The sequence below is a fragment of the Heliangelus exortis genome, chromosome 23 (assembly GCF_036169615.1).
Source record: "Heliangelus exortis chromosome 23, bHelExo1.hap1, whole genome shotgun sequence".
Lineage (NCBI taxonomy): Eukaryota > Metazoa > Chordata > Aves > Apodiformes > Trochilidae > Heliangelus > Heliangelus exortis.
The window spans coordinates 1,921,307-1,940,774 of NC_092444.1; the positions used below are offsets into that span (position 1 = coordinate 1,921,307).

A 19,468-nucleotide genomic window follows, 5' to 3' on the forward strand; every position below is an offset into this window, starting at 1 on the left:
CCCAGAGAAACTCTCAAGGTGTCTCAGGAGGCTCCAGAGGGGATTTTTTCCTGGGGTGAGGCTCAGTTTCCCCCTGGACACTGATCCACAAAGAAAAATGTGTCCAAAGGGTCAGGCTCAGGAGTAACTTACTCATGAGTAGCTTAATGGGCAAAGGGGGAAAATTCTATGGCTCAGGTCTCCCCATCCAGCTGTCTCATTTATCCCAATCCAAACTCTGATGTCCCTATAAACCAATTTTTTCCTGGTATGACTTTAGCTCTGATAACCACAGAGCTGAGCCCACCCTCACTACCCTGGATTTAATCCAAGTTTTATTAATGAGAACCTAAGCAGGGATGCTCCAACTCCAAATCTGAATTCATCTACTGAAAAAGGGGATTTCTAAGAGCTTTCTTTACAACCCTGATGCCTGCCCTCCAAAGCCAACCAAAATCCACCCCAGGATGGCAAATGTTAGCCCCAAAGAGCCCAAAGCCCATGGTTGGACCTCCTTGGGATCAGGTTGGTCCAAATATCATCTCAGTCCAGGAGGAAAAAAACTCCTCCTGCCCAGGAGGAGTGAGTTCTCCTCACTGGTGCCATTCAAGCTCCCACTGATGCCATTCAAGATCTGGAATAGCTGCAGAAAAATGTAGGAAAATGTTTGCTCCTGACTGATAAGGGAAATGTTTGCTCACCAAAACCTCTACTGAGAGCCAACACACAAAGCTGCTGTGAGCATTTTTGCTACAAGCAGCAGTAGGGAAATTTTTTAAAAAATAAAAAATAAAAAAAAAAAAAAAAAAAAAAAAAAAAAATAGCAAAAATTAGGAGCAGAAAGTACCCCAGGCCTTGTTAAGGTTTACCAGAGCAGTTCTTGTTCATCTCTCAAGTTTCTGATCTGTTCTTCCAAAAACACTACTTTGGCCATTTGTTCTTCATCCATCTTTTCATCTGTCCAGAGATCTTCAGGTGCCTGCTCAGGTTTGTTCATCTCTTCTCTTTCTGGTAGGAGTTCAGAGAGCTGTAAGGTCAGAAAACACCACGACTTTGATTTCCTTTGGTCCCAAGGAAAGCTGCTGAGTGGAAAAAACAACCTGGGGACTCCACCAAGGTGTGGGCTGGGAATCTGCAGCCAAATTATTGTATTTCTTCACCCCTGAAGATCCACCTGCAAGTCCTGTTCTCTGCAAAGGAAGCAGCTGCATGGAAACTCCCACCAAATCCCATTTCTTGACTTGATTTCATCCTTCTGCTGCCCCTCTGCAGTTCTCAGGGATTTACACCACGTGCTGTATTTCTTTGCAAAATGAGGCATTCTTGGAAAAAACAGGAAGAGCCCAAGGTGTGTGTTCAGCAGCCTCCCCCAAAGAGCATCCTCCATCCAAGTCAAGCCAACCCAAGTTTCTGTGGAGGGCTGCTCTCCATTTTCAGCATCACTTAATGCCTTAACAGCAGGCAAAAGCAGACCCAAAACCTGAGCCAGGGAGAGAAGATGCCAAGAGAATAAAAGAAGCAAGAAAAAAAGGCACAAGGAACTCCCAGACAGGAGCAGAACCAAACTCTGCCTGCTCTAATATCCCTGCTCAGCAGTGGTTACCCAAATCCTTGCAGGAAGGGTGCTGTTAAGCCCTTCAAATGCTAAATCCTAAAGCTTTTAATCAAGAGCTCTTCCTGAGTGTCTGTAGCACTAATATTGCAGTTCCAGGTCTTATGTGCACCCAGATGAATTGGTTGATACTTGAGCAGCAGGCTCTGGCAGCTTCTGTCTGCACCAGAAACCAGACAAGGGGGATTTCTTTATCCCTCTCCCCCCTCTCCCTAACCAAGAATTATCTGTTTGTAACTTCCCAGGGGATTTGCTCTGCATCCTGAGGTTTTAAAATGGGAATTTGTTGCCTACCAGCACTACAAAAGCCCTGTCCTCTAGGTGCCACTGTTACTCCAGCAAGACTCTGGTGTTTGAGCAGTTGCACCACCAGCTCAGGACTTTCTCTGGTTTTACCTACATTCAAGGCAGAGCCAGGACTCACAGCTGCTTTAACGCCTCTCAGAGTGTTAAAAAAAAAGGTTTTGCAATAGTTGTCACCTCCCCTTTGCCAGCCTCCCTTTGTCTGCCTGATCCAGGCCACAGCTCTGCAGCTCTCCAGCCTCATTTTCCTCATTTTCAGCCCCTGTCCCAGCCCTTCTGCAATTTTTGCTGGCATCACCCTCCCCTGGGGCCCAGCTGGAAGGCAAAAGCACCAGCAGCTCTCCCAGCAGAGAGAAAACCCCCCCAAAACCCCCCCCCCCCAGCAGTTAAAAGGCTTCAAGCAAAGCACACCGAGGTTCTCAGGGCACCTTCCCATCACAGTGACCTCTGCAATAAACACCCAAATCTGCCCCTAAACACCCAAGATTCCCCCCCTACCCTCTGGAAAAGGGGGCTTTGGCTATGAACTTTGATTTACTGGGTTTATTTTCATGGAATCATGGAATGGCTGAGGTTGGAAGGGACCTTGGAGATCACCTACTTCAACCCCCCTGCTGTGGGCAGAGACACCAAAAGGGAAGTTAAATTAAGATTAAGACATTTCTACTCAAACCATCTGCCAAAGTCATCTTGAAACTGGCTGGACTAGAGAATTGCATCAGTAAAAACCAAGACAGACATTTGAGGAGCAGGTGGGGATGTTTTACAGAGTCAGAAAAGAAAATTGCCTCCTGTAGGGGGTTCTGCTGCAGGAGTTGTAGGTCCCTGCCCACTCAGTACCTTCTTTTCAGCCTTCAGATCTTCCTCTTGAAGTTCAAGCTCAGATCCAAGTTGTTTTCTCCATTCTCTCCTCTCTCCCAGCTGACTTCCCAACTTTTCAATCGTTTCCTGACAGCTTTCCAGAATCTGGAACAAGCAAAATGGTCATTTCTCCAGCACCTCTTATTCTGGCAAAAGAGAAGCAAAAATGCAGAAAATGTGGCTTCTAGAAAACAAGGATAGGAAAAACTCTTCTGAGAAGTTGCCAGCAGGATTTCTGCACCTTCTGCCAGGACAACTCAAGGCTTGGAGCCTCCACCTGATCCAAGACACCTTGGGAAGATCCTCTCCCACATGGAACAACCTCCTCCATTGCCAGATCCAATGGTTTGTCTGGGAAGCAAAAAATCACCCACAAAGCCAGGTGGGAATCAGCTCCTACCTCTTACCTCTGCTTCACCAAACCCTGAACAAGAATCAGGGCCATCAGGACCTGTTAGCTCTTTCCTCCAGACACATCCCATCTGTCTTGAGCTACAAACACAGGATGGTGCCAAAGATCCACTGGAGATTCCCATTGGATGTGTTTCTAAACAAAACATTTTCTTTCCCAAGGAAATCCTCACACCTCTTGCAGCTCTTGGGCTCCAGATGATGCCTCCTCTTCCCCACTCCTCTCAGTTTTGTTCTTCCAGCCTTCAAGTAGCTCAGCTCCTAAACTTGTCATCTGAAGATAGAAAAACCACAAGTAAAAACCAAACCAGTGCTCACTAAATGCACAGCTGCTACTAAATAGCTCCTTGTGCTGCTGTTACTGAATAAATCCCAGTTTTGGAAGCAAGGAGTAGGAGGGGATGTGGGGATCCACCCAGTGTGGCTCCAGCTCCCATCTTTCATCCTCCTGCTTCAAAGGGTGAGTGTGTCCTGCATGGCCAAGCCAGAAAGTGAAAGAAAAAAACACAAAACAAACAACCAGGAGGTTGATTAAAGCTCAAGGCCATCTACAGACTGCTCTCCCAACATGAAGAACCCCAAGAGGTTCTGATTCAGACTTCAGGGCATCCTCCTTCCCTGTGCTGCTGCAATGCCCACAGCTGATCTCATCCAAGGAGATGTTTTGGTCCATCAGGACTTGTCCCAGTCCCTCCACCTCCCAAATGAGGCTGGAATTCCCTCCTGCCAGGCTCTGGAGCCAGCAGGACACTGACCTCCATGCTCCTCCTGGCAGGGAAAAATTGTCTGGATAAAGACTCATTCTGCATTTGCACCATCCACACCTGGAGGAGTCTATCCCAGTAGCCCTTCCTTCAAAGTCCTTATGCTTGGAAGAAAGTTGGAGCTGATTTTTATTTCTAAACCACCAAAAAGCTCCCCAGTGCCTGAGCTGGGCTGAATGAGGTGGCAGATGAGAAGGGAGATGATGGGGAGATGGGAGATGGGAAGATGGGAAGATGGGAGATGGGGAAATGAGAGATGGGAGATTGGGAGATGGGGAAATGGGAGATTGGGAGATGGGAGATTGGGAGATGGGAGATGGGGAAATGAGAGATGGGAGATGGGAGATGGGAGATGGGAGATGGGAGATGGGAGATGGGAGATTGGGAGATGGGAGATGGGGAAATGGGAGATGGGAGATGGGAGATGGGAGATGGGAGATGGGAGATGGGAGATGGGAGATTGGGAGATGGGAGATGGGGAAATGAGAGATGGGAGATGGGAGATGGGAGATGGGAGATGGGAGATGGGAGATGGGAGATGGGAGATGGGAGATGGGAGATGGGAGATGGGAGATGGGAGATGGGAGATGGGAGATTGGGAGATGGGAGATGGGGAAATGGGAGATGGGAGATGGGAGATGGGAGATGGGAGATGGGAGATTGGGAGATGGGAGATGGGGAAATGGGAGATGGGAGATGGGAGATGGGAGATGGGAGATGGGAGATGGGAGATGGGAGATGGGAGATGGGAGATTGGGAGATGGGAGATTGGGAGATGGGAGATTGGGAAATGAGAGATGGGAGATGGGAGATGGGAGATGGGAGATGGGAGATGGGAGATGGGAGATTGGGAGATGGGAGATGGGGAAATGAGAGATGGGAGATGGGAGATGGGAGATGGGAGATGGGAGATGGGAGATGGGAGATGGGAGATGGGAGATGGGAGATGGGAGATTGGGAGATGGGAGATGGGGAAATGGGAGATGGGAGATGGGAGATGGGAGATGGGAGATGGGAGATTGGGAGATGGGAGATGGGAGATGGGAAATGGGAGATGGGAGATGGGAGATGGGAGATGGGAGATGGGAGATGGGAGATTGGGAGATGGGAGATGGGGAAATGAGAGATGGGAGATGGGAGATGGGAAATGGGAGATGGGAAATGGGAGATGGGAGATTGGGAGATGGGAGATGGGAGATGGGAGATGGGAGATGGGAAATGGGAGATGGGAGATGGGAGATGGGAGATGGGAGATGGGAGATGGGAAATGGGAGATGGGAAATGGGAGATTGGGAGATGGGAAATGGGAGATGGGAGATGGGAGATGGGAGATGGCAGATGGGAAATGGGAGATGGGAGATTGGGAGATGGGAGATGGGAAATGGGAGATGGGAAATGGGAGATGGGAGATGGGAGATGGGAAATGGGAGATGGGAGATGGGAGATGGGAGATGGGAGATGGGAGATGGGAGATGGGAGATGGGAGATGGGAGATGGGAGATTGGGAGATTGGGAGATGGGAGATGGGAGATTGGGAGATGGGAGATGGGAGATTGGGAGATTGGGAAATGGGAGATGGGAGATGGGAGATGGGAAATGGGAGATGGGAGATGGGAGATGGGAGATTGGGAGATGGGAGATGGGAGATTGGGAGATTGGGAAATGGGAGATGGGAGATGGGAGATGGGAGATTGGGAGATGGGAGATGGGAGATTGGGAGATTGGGAAATGGGAGATGGGAGATGGGAGATGGGAGATGGGAAATTGGGAGATGGGGAAATGGGAGATGGGAGATGGGAGATTGGGAGATGGGAAAATGGGAAATGAGAAATGGGGAGATGGGGAGATGGGAGATGGAAGATTGGGAGATGAGAGATGGGGAAATGGGAGATGGGGAAATGGGGAAATGGGAGATGGGAAATGGGAGATTGGGAAATGGGAGATTGGGAAATGGGAGATGGGAAATGGGAGATTGGGAAATGGGAGATTGGGAAATGGGAGATGGGAAATGGGAGATTGGGAAATGTGGAGATGGGAGATGGGAGATGAAATCCAACTTCATCTGTACACAGCACACCTGATCCCCAGCAACACCCAGCACCCCCTCATCCAGAGTGCCTGGGGAAGCACCTAAGATGCCTGATGCCTTTCTCACCCTCCTTTCTGTGCACTTTGCACCCCTTTCCAACAGAAAACAGAGAAGTTCCAGGTCTCTGCCAATCTCAGACCACTACAGCTCTGTTTTCCTGGCAGGCTTCAGGCAGAAGATGCCTCTCTGGGGATCCCACCCTGGCTAACAGAGAGGAAAGCTCTTGGGATTCTGGTTAAGGAGGATGATGTTGGTGAAACCCCCAGACCTTGCAGAAGAGCTGAAGGGCATCCTCCCCATCCTCTTGCATGACTCCAGGATAATTTGGGGTTCAGTGTGACCTTGGAGTCCTGGAATGGATCTCAAAGGCAAAACACACCTCTTCACCCCAACCTTTGGTCGTGAAGTTGATCCCTAGCTCTGCATTCCCAGCATTTTGCTTATTTTGCCTCCAAGCTGTGACTTTGAAGCCTTGAAGCTGCCCAAGGTCTGTGCCAAGAGCAGAACAAGGGTGACATTGTGTCCTGGTGTCCTGGTGTCCTCCTTCTGAGGCAGTGGCCTCAGCAGCCAAGATCTCTGTGGCCATGCCAAGACAGAAAAGACTCCCAAGAGGTTCTCCCAAGGAGCAGACTGGCAAGCACCCAGCAGCACAGCTTTTCCCAGGCTCCAGCACCTGCTTTTGGGGAGCCTTTACCCCCAAGGCACCCAAAAATCCCTCGGAGATGAAGGGTGCAGCTCTGCAGCTGAGCAGATTCTGGGTTTAACACTTGGTTGACCAAACCTCTCTGCTCTGCACCCCTCATTCCAGTCTCTTTTTGGGGTTCAGCTCCTGTCCCCTTGGCTGCATCCATCCCAGGGATCTCTGGAACAACTCAGAAGGGATTTCTCCCAACTGGAAACCTATCTTGGTTGATTATTATTATTATTATTGAAGGGTTGTGTTTGTTCTGCTTCTGTGGGAAATGTTTAGGAATGTGCTGAACAGGTCCCAGAAGCACAGAGTTGGGGGACAAACCCTCTGCCACCCCCCCAAAGTGCCCTCAGCTGCATCCTTAGGGATATGCTGGCATCCCTAGGAAAGCTGCTCACATCTTCAGGCTGTCCCACCCTATTCAGAGACTTTTCCCTCACAGCCAGAGGGAATAATTCCCCTTTTTGCTGACCAATAATTCCTCTTTTCACCCTTCAGACATCTTGGAGATGTGGGGCTGCTCCTGCATTCCCATGGGAGCATCCCCTCCATCACGTTTTAACACCAGGGGATGGACACAGCACTGCTCACACCTGACTGGAAACCTTCTGTGCCTTTTCTTCTCCTCATCTCAGAAATCCAAGGTTCTCCAGGATCTGCCTGGCAATCCAGGAGCACAGGAGCATCTCTTACCCATAGGCAGGGGACAACCAAGCCCAAGGAAGGGAGAGCTTTTGGATAAGCAGCAAAGAGACCTCCTCAAGCACCCTCCTTGGGGAAAACCCCACCTGGCAAGCCCAAATTTTTGGCTTCCTCAGTTCTCTGGTTTTCAGCTGCCAGGGATCACATATCCTGGTAGTGATGTTGAACCAGTGCTGAAAATGGTATTTTCCTTGGGGGGAAGCAGTCCCAAATCAGCCCATAACTGGAGGTGCTCCCCATGGAGCTTCCTCCAGAGGGATGGAGAGTCCATCCAGTAAAGTAAGGCTCAAAATCACTCTGAAAAAGGCAGAATCAGGCTGAAAACCTTCAGCAATAATTTACACAAAATCAAAATATGGATGGGGATGGTGCTGCAAGAAGACCTCTGATGTTGCCATGGTTCTGGTGAAGCAGAGAAGGAACATGGTGCTGCACCTCCTGAATTTCTCCAAGGTTCCCTGCCTGTCAAGTGCAAAGGAGTGGAAAGACTTTCAATCCACCTCCTAAAGACAAAGGATGAGCTGAGTGAGCTTGTCCTATCCCCAGGAAAAGATCCAGACTGGGATGAGGGTGCCCAAAATCCCCAGGATATGGTTGGGAAGGGACTGGTGGGATCACATCTGGATCTAAATCCAGATCTAAATCTAAATCTAAATCTAAATCCAGCCTTGCCTGCCCCATCCAGCAGCAGAAACTGCACCAAGAGACATGGGGTGAGGAGAAAAATTCCCTCTCTCCTCAAACTGGGTATTTCCAGCAGGGATATCCCCAAGCAGGGCAGATCCTGGTCCCCAGAAGAGCCTCGTTGTGCCCTACATGGATCTCCAGGATCCTGTGCTTGGAGAGCACATCCTGTGCTGGGGACCTTTCCCAGGACCAGGGAGTGTCCCACACTGACCCTTTCCATCTGTCTGGAGAGGGGACAGAGACAAATCCAGAGTTCTGTCCTGGATGTCAGCTTAAGGAACAAGTCATGGGCTGCAGGGAAGCCTCTTGCCTCTCTTCTGAGCCTCAAGAGGACTTTGGGCTTCCTGGAACTTGCTCTTTCTGAACCTCAAGAGGATTTGGGGCTTTCTGGAACTTGCTCTTTCTGAACCTTAAGAGGATTTGGGGCTTCCTGGAACTGGCTCATTCTGAACCTCAAGAGGATTTGGGGCTTCCTGGAACTTGCTCATTCTGAACCTCAAGAGGATTTGGGGCTTCCTGGAACTTGCTCATTCTGAACCTCAAGAGGATTTGGGGCTTCCTGGAACTTGCTCTTTCTGAGCCTCAAGAAGATTTGGGGCTTCCTGGAACTTGCTCTTTCTGAACCTCAAGAGGATTTGGGGCTTCCTGGAACTTCTCTTTCTGAAGCTCAAGAGGATTTGGGGCTTCCTGGAACTTGCTCTTTTTGAGCCTCAAGAGGATTTGGGGCTTTCTGGAACTTGCTCTTTCTGAGCCTCAAGAAGATTTGGGGCTTTCTGGAACTTGCTCTTTTTGAACTTCAAGAGGATTTGGGGCTTTCTGGAACTTGCTCATTCTGAACCTCAAGAGGATTTGGGGCTTCCTGGAACTTGCTCTTTCTGAACCTCAAGAGGATTTGGGGCTTCCTGGCAGTTGCTCTTGAGCAGGTAGAAGGAACAAGCATCCAACATGGAAAAGGAATTCCTGGAGGACATCAAGGCTGAAATCCCTCAGGAATATTGATGCCATCCAGGAGAACCTCTCAGGGGAAACCAAAGCTTCCAAGCTCCAACAAGTTCAGAGGAGCTCCAGAGAAAAAAGGTGCAACTGGAATGTGAAACAAAAAGCTTGGCTGCAGAGGCACCAAGGGATGGAATGGGATGGGAATGGTTCCTGATCCCACTCCTGTGGATACAGGAGGTGTGGGAGCTCCCTAATTCTGCTTCCCCAAGCACCAAGGAGCTGGGATAGGAGCTGGAAAAGGGAATGCTGCTGGGACACTGAGTTAATCTGCACCTCCAAGCAAGGTGTCATTTACTCACACCTGGAATTTTTTCCTTCTTTCCCCCTCTTTTTAGAAACTGGGAAATTTTCCTAATTGCATTTCTTGTTCTAAACAAAGCAGCATGGAGGTTTAGGCCAATCATTACTTTATTTTACTCATCAAGATGCAGAGAGAAAAGCAGCTAGAATTAAACAAACCCAAACCACATTTCTCCCATTCCTTACTTACTTTCTGGTGAAGTCCCTCACTCTCCAGCTGTTCCCTCTGTTTGGTTTGGATGTGGGCTTCTCCCAGAAAGGATTCCAGCTCTTCCCTGCACTCCACCAAATCCTCCTGCTCCTGCCCCAGTTTTTGCAGGTTGTGAAGGAGCTGAGAATTCCTGCCCTCCACGTTTCCAGTCCCTTCCTGGCACCTACACACAAAAGAGCAACAGCACCAAGGCTGGAAATGCTGGAGGGATGGGATGGGATGGGATGGGATGGGATGGGATGGGATGGGATGGGGTGGGATGGGATGGGATGGGATGGATGGGATGAGATGAGATGAGATGGATGGGATGAGATGGATGGGATGGGATGGGATGGGATGGGGTGGGGTGGGATACGGTGGGATGGATGGGATGGGATGAGATGGATGGGATGAGATGGATGGGATGGGATGGGATGGGATGGGATGGGATGAGATGGATGGGATGAGATGGATGGGATGAGATGGATGGGATGAGATAGATGGGATGGGATGGGGTGGGATGGGATGGGATGGGATGGGATGGGATGGGGTGGGGTGGGGTGGGATGGGGTGGAATGGGATGGGATGGGATGGGGTGGGATGGATGGGATGAGATGGATGGGATGAGATGGATGGGATGGGATGGGGTGGGATGGGATGGGATGGGATGGGATGGGATGGGATGGGGTGGAGGGAGGTGGGGATGGGGTGGGATGGGGTGGGATGGGGTGGGATGGGGTGGGATGGGGTGGGATGGGATGGGATGGGGTGGGATGGGATGAGGTGGGATGGGATGGGATGGGGTGGGATGGGGTGGGATGGGGTGGGATGGGATGGGATGGGATGGGATGGGATGGGGTGGGATGGGGTGGGATGGGGTGGGATGGGGTGGGATGGGGTGGGATGGGATGGGATGGGATGGGATGGGATGGGATGGGATGGGATGGAGGGAGGTGGGGATGGGGTGGGATGGGGTGGGATGGGATGGGATGGGATGGGGTGGGATGGGATGGGATGGGATGGGATGGGATGGGATGGATGGGATGAGATGGATGGGATGGGATGGGATGGATGGGATGGGATGGGATGGGATGGGATGGGATGGGATGGGATGGGATGGGATGGGGTGGGGTGGGGAGGGATGGGGTGGGATGGGATGGGATGGGATGGGATGGGATGGGGTGGGGTGGGGAGGGATGGGGTGGGATGGGATGGGATGGGATGGGATGGGATGGGATGGGATGGGATGGGATGGGATGGGATGGGATGGGATGGGATGGGGTGGGATGGGATGGGATCCAGAAGGACCCTGGCAGGCTGGAGCAGTGGATTTGTGCAAACTGCATGAAGTTCAAAGAGGCCAAGTGGAAGGTTCTGCTCCTGGGTCAGGGCATGGAGACAGATTGGGAGAAGAAATTGAGGGAAGCCCCTGAGAAGAAGGAGTTGGGGTGGTTGGAGGGGTGGACCAGAAGCTCCATCAATGCCCAGGTCCTGGGCTGCATCAAAAGAAGCACAGACAGAGGTCAAGGGAGGGGATTCTCCCCTCTCTGCTCTGCCCCTGTGGGACCCCACATGGGGTCCTGTGTCCAGTTCTGGAGTCCCCAGCACCAGAAGGACACAGAGCTCCTGGAAGGTGTCCAGAGGAGCCACTGAAATGCTCAGAGGGCTGAGCAGCTCCCTGGGAAGCCAGGCTGAGGGGTTGGGGTTGTTCAGCCTGGAGAAGAGGAGGCTCCAGGTGAGCTCAGAGCAACCTTCCAATATCTGAAGGGGCTCCAAGAAAGCTGGGGGAGGGCTTTGGACACGGGGGGGTAGGGAGAGGACAAGGGAAATGGGTTAAAACTTGGAGATGGGAGACTGAGGCTGGAATTTAGGAAGAAATGCAGAAGAAATTAGGAAGAAATCAGCAGAAGGACACGGAGCTGTTGGAGCCAGTGCAGAGGAGGCCCTGGAGCTGCTGGGAGGGCTGGAGCAGCTCTGCTCTGGAGCCAGGCTGAGAGAGTTGGGGGTGTTGAGGCTGGAGAAGAGAAGGATCCCATGGGGAGACCTTAGAGCACCTTCCAGTGCCTGAAGGGGCTCCAGGAAAGCTGGGGAGGGAGTTGGGACAAGGGCCTGGAGGGATGGGATGAGGGGGAATGGCTTGGAACTGGGAGAGAGAGGGGAGATTGAGGTTGGAGATGGGGCAGAAATTGTTTGGGGTGAGGGTGCTGAGCCCCAGGTTTCCCAGAGAAGCTGTGGCTGCCCCATCCCTGGCAGTGCTGAAGGTTGGATGGGGCTTGGAGCACCCTGGGCTGGGGGAGGTGTCCCTGAGCATGGAACAGGGGTTGGGATGAGATGATCTTGAAGGTCCCTGCCACCCCAAACCATTCCATGGGTCTATGATTCCCCCCAGCAGCTTTGCTCCCAGAAGAGAGACATCCATGTGTATGGAAAGCCAGGAAAATGGGGTGGCCTGAGCACAGCTTGGCCCCCAAGGGCTTCTCTCTGCCTCCAGGCTTTGGGGTGCTCATCTCCTGGGGCAGAGGCTGCTGAACAGGAGCTTTTTGAGTGAATGTGTAGGGAGAGGAGAAGGGGCAATGGTTTCAAACTTAAAGAGGGGAGATTGAGGTTGGAGATGGGGCAGAAATTGTTTGGGGTGAGGGTGCTGAGCCCCAGGTTTCCCAGAGAAGCTGTGGCTGCCCCATCCCTGGCAGTGCTGAAGGTTGGATGGGGCTTGGAGCACCCTGGGCTGGGGGAGGTGTCCCTGAGCATGGAAATGGGTTGGGAATTGGATGAGCTTTAAGGTCCTTTCCAACCCAACCCATTTTAGGATTCTAGGATTCTGGAGTAAATGCATTGACACGGACCCAAAACTCCCTTCTCACTGCTGAGGGAGAACCAAGGTGGTTTTTTTCACCATGGAATATTTCTGTCCTGGTGATTTCAAGTGTCACATCCAGCACGAGCTGTGCCTGCTCTTGTTTCAGTGGGGCTGCACAGGAGCTCCACACGAGGATGATGAGGGGCTGGGGAGAAAACTGCTGAGGGACAAGGATGCCAATAGCAGAGGAAATGGGAAATTCACCTGCTTGAAGTACAGGAACAGCCTTGGGCATTTGTAGGGAAAAAGAGACAGAGGAATGGGATCAGAGCCCCTTTCCTCCTTGAACCTGCCAGGAGAGGCTCAGCAGCAGCTTCCTGAGCTGGGCAGAGGACAACAAAGCTTTGACTTCCCTTAAAAATACCAGTTTGCATATTTAGAAGCCTGAAAGCCAAATGTTTTGGTGTATCTCTGGACTGCAACCAAAGGCAGAGAAAAAAAATCTTCCCAGCAAGAGAATAATTTTGAACACAAGACTCTTGTTTGCAGAGAGCCCAAAATGCCCAAGCTTGTTCTTTTGGGAAAGCAACAAAAAGTGCCAGAAAACAGCCTGGGTTCTTGACACCAAGGGCTACAGACCCACCCAGCACTGCATTAAATTCTGAGCTGGGAGCAGAGGAACAAATCTGGGCCCAGAAAGCTTTCTAAATAACCCAAGAATTAAATGCACTCTGCAAGGCAGAACAGCAGCAGCCAAAGGACCAGATAAACCCCAATGAAAAGGCAACAGAGGGAGGATTTCTACCCTGCTCACTTTTTATGAAGTGTTTCACTACTCTGATGTCTTTCATCTTGCTCTGAGCCAGCTTGGCTTGCAGCTTGGTCTCTCCCATCTTTTGTGGCCTGGGACTGAAAAGGAAAAGGCAGCACATGATGAGGACTGAAAATTTAGCACAGAGTGATTCCTAAAAACCAAAAGAGCCTCTCCTAAATAAACAAGAAAACCAGAAAACACAAGCTACATCTTTATCTATTATCTGTATCTATCTATACATCTTCATCTTTATCTATTTATACTTTACCTGCATTAATTAATCCACTGGCTGTAGGAAAACCCCCCCTCAAGACCCAGAATAAGTTGAAGGAATTAGTAGGATTAATTTACACCAACAGATATTGGCTTTATCACCCCAGAATAATTTGAAGGAATTAATAGGATTAATTTACACCAACAGATATTGGATTTATAAACCCAGAATAATTTGAAGGAATTAATAGGATTAATTTGCACCAACAGATATTGGATTTATCACCCCAGAATAATTTGAAGGAATTAATAGGATTAATTTACACCAACAGATATTGGATTTATCACCCCAGAATAATTTGAAGGAATTAATAGGATTAATTTGCACCAACAGATATTGGATTTATCACCCCAGAATAATTTGAAGGAATTAATAGGATTAATTTACACCAACAGATATTGGATTCATCACCCTAGAATAATTTGAAGGAATTAATAGGATTAATTTACACCAACAGATATTGGATTTATAACCCCAGAATAATTTGAAGGAATTAATAGGATTAATTTACACCAACAGATATTGGATTTATCACCCCAGAATAATTTGAAGGAATTAATAGGATTAATTTACACCAACAGCTATTGGATTTATCACCCCAGAATAATTTGAAGGAATTAATAGGATTAATTTACACCAACAGATATTGGATTTCTCACCCCAGAATAATTTGAAGGAATTAATAGGATTAATTTACACCAACAGCTATTGGATTTATAACCCCAGAATAATTTGAAGGAATTAATAGGATTAATTTACACCAACAGATATTGGATTTCTCACCCCAGAATAATTTGAAGGAATTAATAGGATTAATTTACACCAACAGATATTGGATTTATAACCCCAGAATAATTTGAAGGAATTAATAGGATTAATTTACACCAACAGATATTGGATTCATCACCCCCAGCATAACCCCAGAATAATTTGAAGGAATTAATAGGATTAATTTACACCAACAGATATTGGATTTATAACCCCAGAATAATTTGAAGGAATTAATAGGATTAATTTACACCAACAGATATTGGATTTCTCACCCCAGAATAATTTGAAGGAATTAATAGGATTAATTTACACCAACAGATATTGGATTTATAACCCCAGAATAATTTGAAGGAATTAATAGGATTAATTTACACCAACAGATATTGGATTTATAACCCCAGAATAATTTGAAGGAATTAATAGGATTAATTTGCACCAACAGATATTGGATTTATCACCCCAGAATAATTTGAAGGAATTAATAGGATTAATTTACACCAACAGATATTGGATTTATCACCCCAGAATAATTTGAAGGAATTAATAGGATTAATTTACACCAACAGATATTGGCTTTATCACCCCCAGCATAACCCCAGAATAATTTGAAGGAATTAATAGGATTAATTTACACCAACAGATATTGGATTCATCACCCTAGAATAATTTGAAGGAATTAATAGGATTAATTTACACCAACAGATATTGGCTTTATCACCCCCAGCATAACCCCAGAATAATTTGAAGGAATTAATAGGATTAATTTGCACCAACAGATATTGGATTTATCACCCTAGAATAATTTGAAGGAATTAATAGGATTAATTTACACCAACAGATATTGGATTTATCACCCTAGAATAATTTGAAGGAATTAATAGGATTAATTTACACCAACAGATATTGGATTCATCACCCTAGAATAATTTGAAGGAATTAATAGGATTAATTTACACCAACAGATATTGGATTTATAACCCCAGAATAATTTGAAGGAATTAATAGGATTAATTTGCACCAACAGATATTGGATTTCTCACCCCAGAATAATTTGAAGGAATTAATAGGATTAATTTACACCAACAGATATTGGATTTCTCACCCCAGAATAATTTGAAGGAATTAATAGGATTAATTTACACCAACAGATATTGGATTTATAACCCCAGAATAATTTGAAGGAATTAATAGGATTAATTTACACCAACAGATATTGGATTCATCACCCTAGAATAATTTGAAGGAATTAATAGGATTAATTTGCACCAACAGATATTGGATTTCTCACCCCCAGCATAACCCCTCCCTGGCACCTGCACTCACACAGACTTAGAAAGAAGCACAGGAGTTTTTCTGAGCTCCAAGTCAGGCACCTTCATGGGGCTGAAATGCAGAGAGGGGCCTCTTGGCTGAGTTATCTTCCCAGAAATTAAAAAAATGAAGCCCTCCAAGATACCTGGAGTGAGGATGCTGGGGTTGCCTCAGGCTCAGCTGGAGCAGGCAGGGGAATTCCTGGCTTCTCACTCTTCTGGTACTCACAGATCTCCTCTTTGAGCTGCTCAACCTTCAGAGAAGGAAAGCATTTAATTTTTGCTTTTTGCTGGATGTTCAGCTTCCTGGCTTAGAAACTTCAGATCCCTCTCAAAGTTCCTGGGATTCACTGAAGAAAACCCCCACAGAATGGAAAAGTTTCTGTCTTCTACTGAGCAAATCATCAGAGCCACGTTCAAAAGCCAGAAAGGGACCAAAATGTGAGCATAAATGAAAAATTCTTTCAAAAAACAGCTCCTTTGGGGTTTAGACTGAACATTCACTGGCTCTAATGACAGCCCCCAAGAGGGGGTTGAAGTGTTGCTCACTCTGCTCACCCTCCTGGTTCTGTGGGGATCCTGTGTGGAGAGAGGAAAATCTCTACAATCCCAGGGCTCTGGGATGGGAGCCCTAAAGGAGGTGCTGGGAGCCCTAAAAGGTGCTGGGAGCCCTAAAGGAGGTGCTGGGAGCCCTAAAAGGTGCTGGGAGCCCTAAAGGAGGTGCTGGGAGCCCTAAAGGAGGTGCTGAGAGCTCTAAAAGTTGTTGGGAGCCCTAAAGGAGATGCTGGGAGCCCTAAAGGAGGTGCTGAGAGCCCTAAAAGGTGCTGGGAGCCCTAAGGGAGGTGCTGGGAGCCCTAAAAGGTGGTGAGAGCCCTAAAGGAGGTGCTGAGAGCCCTAAAAGGGTGCTGAGAGCCCTAAAAGGTGCTGAGAGCCCTAAAGGAGGTGCTGGGAGCCCTAAAAGGGTGCTGAGAGCCCTAAAAGGTGCTGGAAGCCCTAAGAGAGGTGCTGGGAGCCCTAAGAGAGGTGCTGGGAGCCCTAAAAGGGTGCTGAGAGGCCTAAAAGTTCCTGAAAGCCCTAAAGGAGGTGCTGCGATCCCTAAGGGAGGTGCTGAGAGCCCTAAAAGGTGCTGGGAGCCCTAAAAGGGTGCTGAGAGCCCTAAAAGGTGCTGAGAGCCCTAAAAGGTGCTGAGAGCCCTAAAAGGTGCTGAGAGCCCTAAGGGAGGTGCTGAGAGCCCTAAGGGAGGTGCTGAGAGCCCTAAAAGGTGCTGGGAGCCCTAAAAGGGTGCTGGGAGCCCTAAAAGGTGCTGAGAGCCCTAAAAGGTGCTGAGAGCCCTAAAAGGTGCTGAGAGCCCTAAGGGAGGTGCTGAGAGCCCTAAGGGAGGTGCTGAGAGCCCTAAAAGGTGCTGGGAGCCCTAAAAGGGTGCTGGGAGCCCTAAAAGGTGCTGAGAGCCCTAAAAGGTGCTGAGAGCCCTAAAAGGTGCTGAGAGCCCTAAGGGAGGTGCTGGGAGCCCTAAAGGGTGCTCAGCCCCCTCGGGGCAGCCCCCAGCTCCTCCTGCTCAGAAGGATGCTACAAGATGCAGATCTGTTCAGGAGCTGCTTTCAAACACTCCCTGCACACTGCTTCTGCCTCTTTCCCAAACTCTATTCCTGCCTGAGCCAGAGAGCTCTGGGAAACCTCATTATGGGAGAGAGGGAGAAGAGAAAAGAGGGAAAAGAGAAGAGGATGTGAGGACAGCCCAGGGCAGAGCAGGGGATGGGCACTCACCAGGCTGAGGAATGCTTTTCTTTCCAGGTCCAGGGCTTGGACCCGTGCTCTCAGCACCAGAATTTCCTTGTCCAGTTTGCTGCTGGGTTCCATGGCCTCCTGGGGCTGCAGAGGAGAGAAAAAGAGGGGTCACCAACACCCACTTGGACCTTGACCTCCTCCTCCAAGCTCAGCCTGGAGGTTCCCACACGAGGAAGGTTTTTGTAACTCCCACAGAGGTGTAAGTGAGCCAGCACTAAGGGAGATCCCCTGATGTAAGGCAACTCTTTTTTTTTTTACTTACAGAGTGGAGATTGATGGTTCTGGAGAGCCAGATTTATCAGCAGAGCTGGGTTGATCACAGGTTGATCCCTCTGGAGTTATCCCAGGGATTGAGTTGACTTTGCAGAGGAAAAGAATCAAACTCCCTGGGTTTCACAAACTGTGCTAAGCTTGAAAAGCAGCCAGGCTGCTTATTTGCACCCTAAAATGCAGGATTTGCTGCAAGCAGAAAGACAAGCACAGCTCAGGCAGCTCTGTTCTGCTGGCATTGATGTTGAGCAAAGGGCCAGGACAGGAAAATGATGGTTGTGTGCCAGCCCTCCAAGCCTAAATCAATAAATAGATGCAACCAGCCCAGCAATTCATGCAGGCTCTCTGGGGTTTCAAGAGCAACAAACAGGAAAAAAATGTTTTTCCTGCACACTGACAGCAATGTGTCCTCATACATCCAAATCCTAAATCAAATTACTGAGAAAGCAGCTTTTTCTTACAGAAAAGGTGAGCCAAGCTGTTTCCTTTTGCAGCTGAGTGCTCAGCAGAGGAAATTCCAGCTGCAATTTGGCTTTGATTTGAGGACAAAATAATACAAATATTATTTTTTCTTTCTTGCTATGAATCTGCCAAAAAAAAAAAAAAAAAACCCACGACCCCAAACCCTCTGCTGCAAACAAGGGGTTTGATATTGCCCTTTCAGTTGTGTTCTTTCAAACCCAAGGCAAGGAACACTTTCTCCCAAAGTAGAAAAGCTTGTTCACCACTCCAAAAAACCTTGACAAAATCCTGGATCTTCTCTGCTGGCAATCAGCATGATTCCCACTCTCTCTCCATTTCTCCCTGGCTCTCAGGCACTTGCAGGGCTGATTCTACAAGGATAAGAAAACAGAGAGAATTTTGCTGTCCATTTGGATGCTTCTGAGCACAAAGCTCATTTTTCATGTCCCCTTCTGTTAAATTCAGAGTTGAAGGACAACAAAAGAAAAATAAAAGAGCAGCAGAGAGCTTGACACATGATTTTAAATCTCCAGTCACCACCAAAGACCCAGGAACTGGGCTACAGACTGGCCAGGAGCAATCTCAGCTTTTCAACACAAGCAAGAAGGAGGAATTTATCACTGAACCAAAAGACAGTCAGTGGAGTTTCAAAGATTTTAGGGTTTTATTAGAAAATCTATTTCTAGAACAGGTGGCTCTGGAGCTGGTTTGGAGCCCAAAAGCCTCTAGGATGTTACAACTCCAATTTTTCACACCAAGTGGGGAACCAGCCAGGCATCAAACCCCACTCACAGTTTGCAAAGCCTCCTATTCATTTAAAACTGAAAAAGATGATTAAACACAGGTTTCCCCAGCTGAGAGGAGCAGAAGGCTGCAGCCCATCCCTGATCTGGAGAACCAGAAGTGTCTGGAGGCTGCAGCTCCATCCCCAGGGCCCCACAAAGCAGCTGCTCCCAGTCCCCTCCTGTCCCTACCTCTGATGAAAAAGCTGCAAAGATGGCAAATCTGAGGTTTCTCTATTTATTTTTTTTTTTTTCCTTAAAACCTGTGCTCTCCTGGCCATCCTCCCTTCAGAACCCACGGGCTGAGCTCTACCCAGAGCAAGGCACCAGGGCTGGGTGTCCCTTTAGCAGAGCAATGCTGAGCTACTCCCCCATCTCCCTCTTTTTGAGGACCCACCAGAGTCCTCCTCCCCTGCTCACAGCATCAAACATTTCCTGATCCTCAGGAGCTTGGTTCCTGGGCTCTAGAGATGAGAAAGTTTGAGCATTCCAGAGCCCAGGAAGCACTTCCCCACATCTATAGCAGAGGTGGCTTCACAAGGTTTGTACCCTGGCTTTTTGCATTAGGGAGGATGCACCCAAAAAAAAAAAAAATTAAAAATAAAAAAAAAAAAA

The 19,468-nt window shown here is 48.5% G+C and overlaps 1 protein-coding gene across 4 annotated transcripts in view; it reads right to left on the reverse strand.

Annotated features, from left to right (window-relative positions):
• Window positions 1-18,469, reverse strand: part of CCDC30 (coiled-coil domain containing 30) — a 32,972-nt gene extending 14,503 nt beyond the window's left edge. The window contains exons 1-8 of one of the 4 annotated variants that reach the window (XM_071767001.1): window positions 18,335-18,469; window positions 17,319-17,423; window positions 15,701-15,808; window positions 13,200-13,294; window positions 9,589-9,772; window positions 3,342-3,440; window positions 2,735-2,860; window positions 849-1,006 (exon numbers count right to left, since the gene is read on the reverse strand). In XM_071767001.1, coding sequence (XP_071623102.1) covers window positions 849-1,006; window positions 2,735-2,860; window positions 3,342-3,440; window positions 9,589-9,772; window positions 13,200-13,294; window positions 15,701-15,808; window positions 17,319-17,411 — 863 coding nt within the window. In that variant the 5' untranslated portion in view covers window positions 17,412-17,423; window positions 18,335-18,469. Of the gene's footprint in view, window positions 1-848; window positions 1,007-2,734; window positions 2,861-3,341; window positions 3,441-9,588; window positions 9,773-13,199; window positions 13,295-15,700; window positions 15,809-17,318; window positions 17,559-18,334 lie in introns of those variants that run through there. The other 3 variants (XM_071767000.1, XM_071767002.1, XM_071767003.1) reach the window with 3 other exon arrangements.
• Window positions 18,470-19,468: the final 999 nt, after the last annotated feature.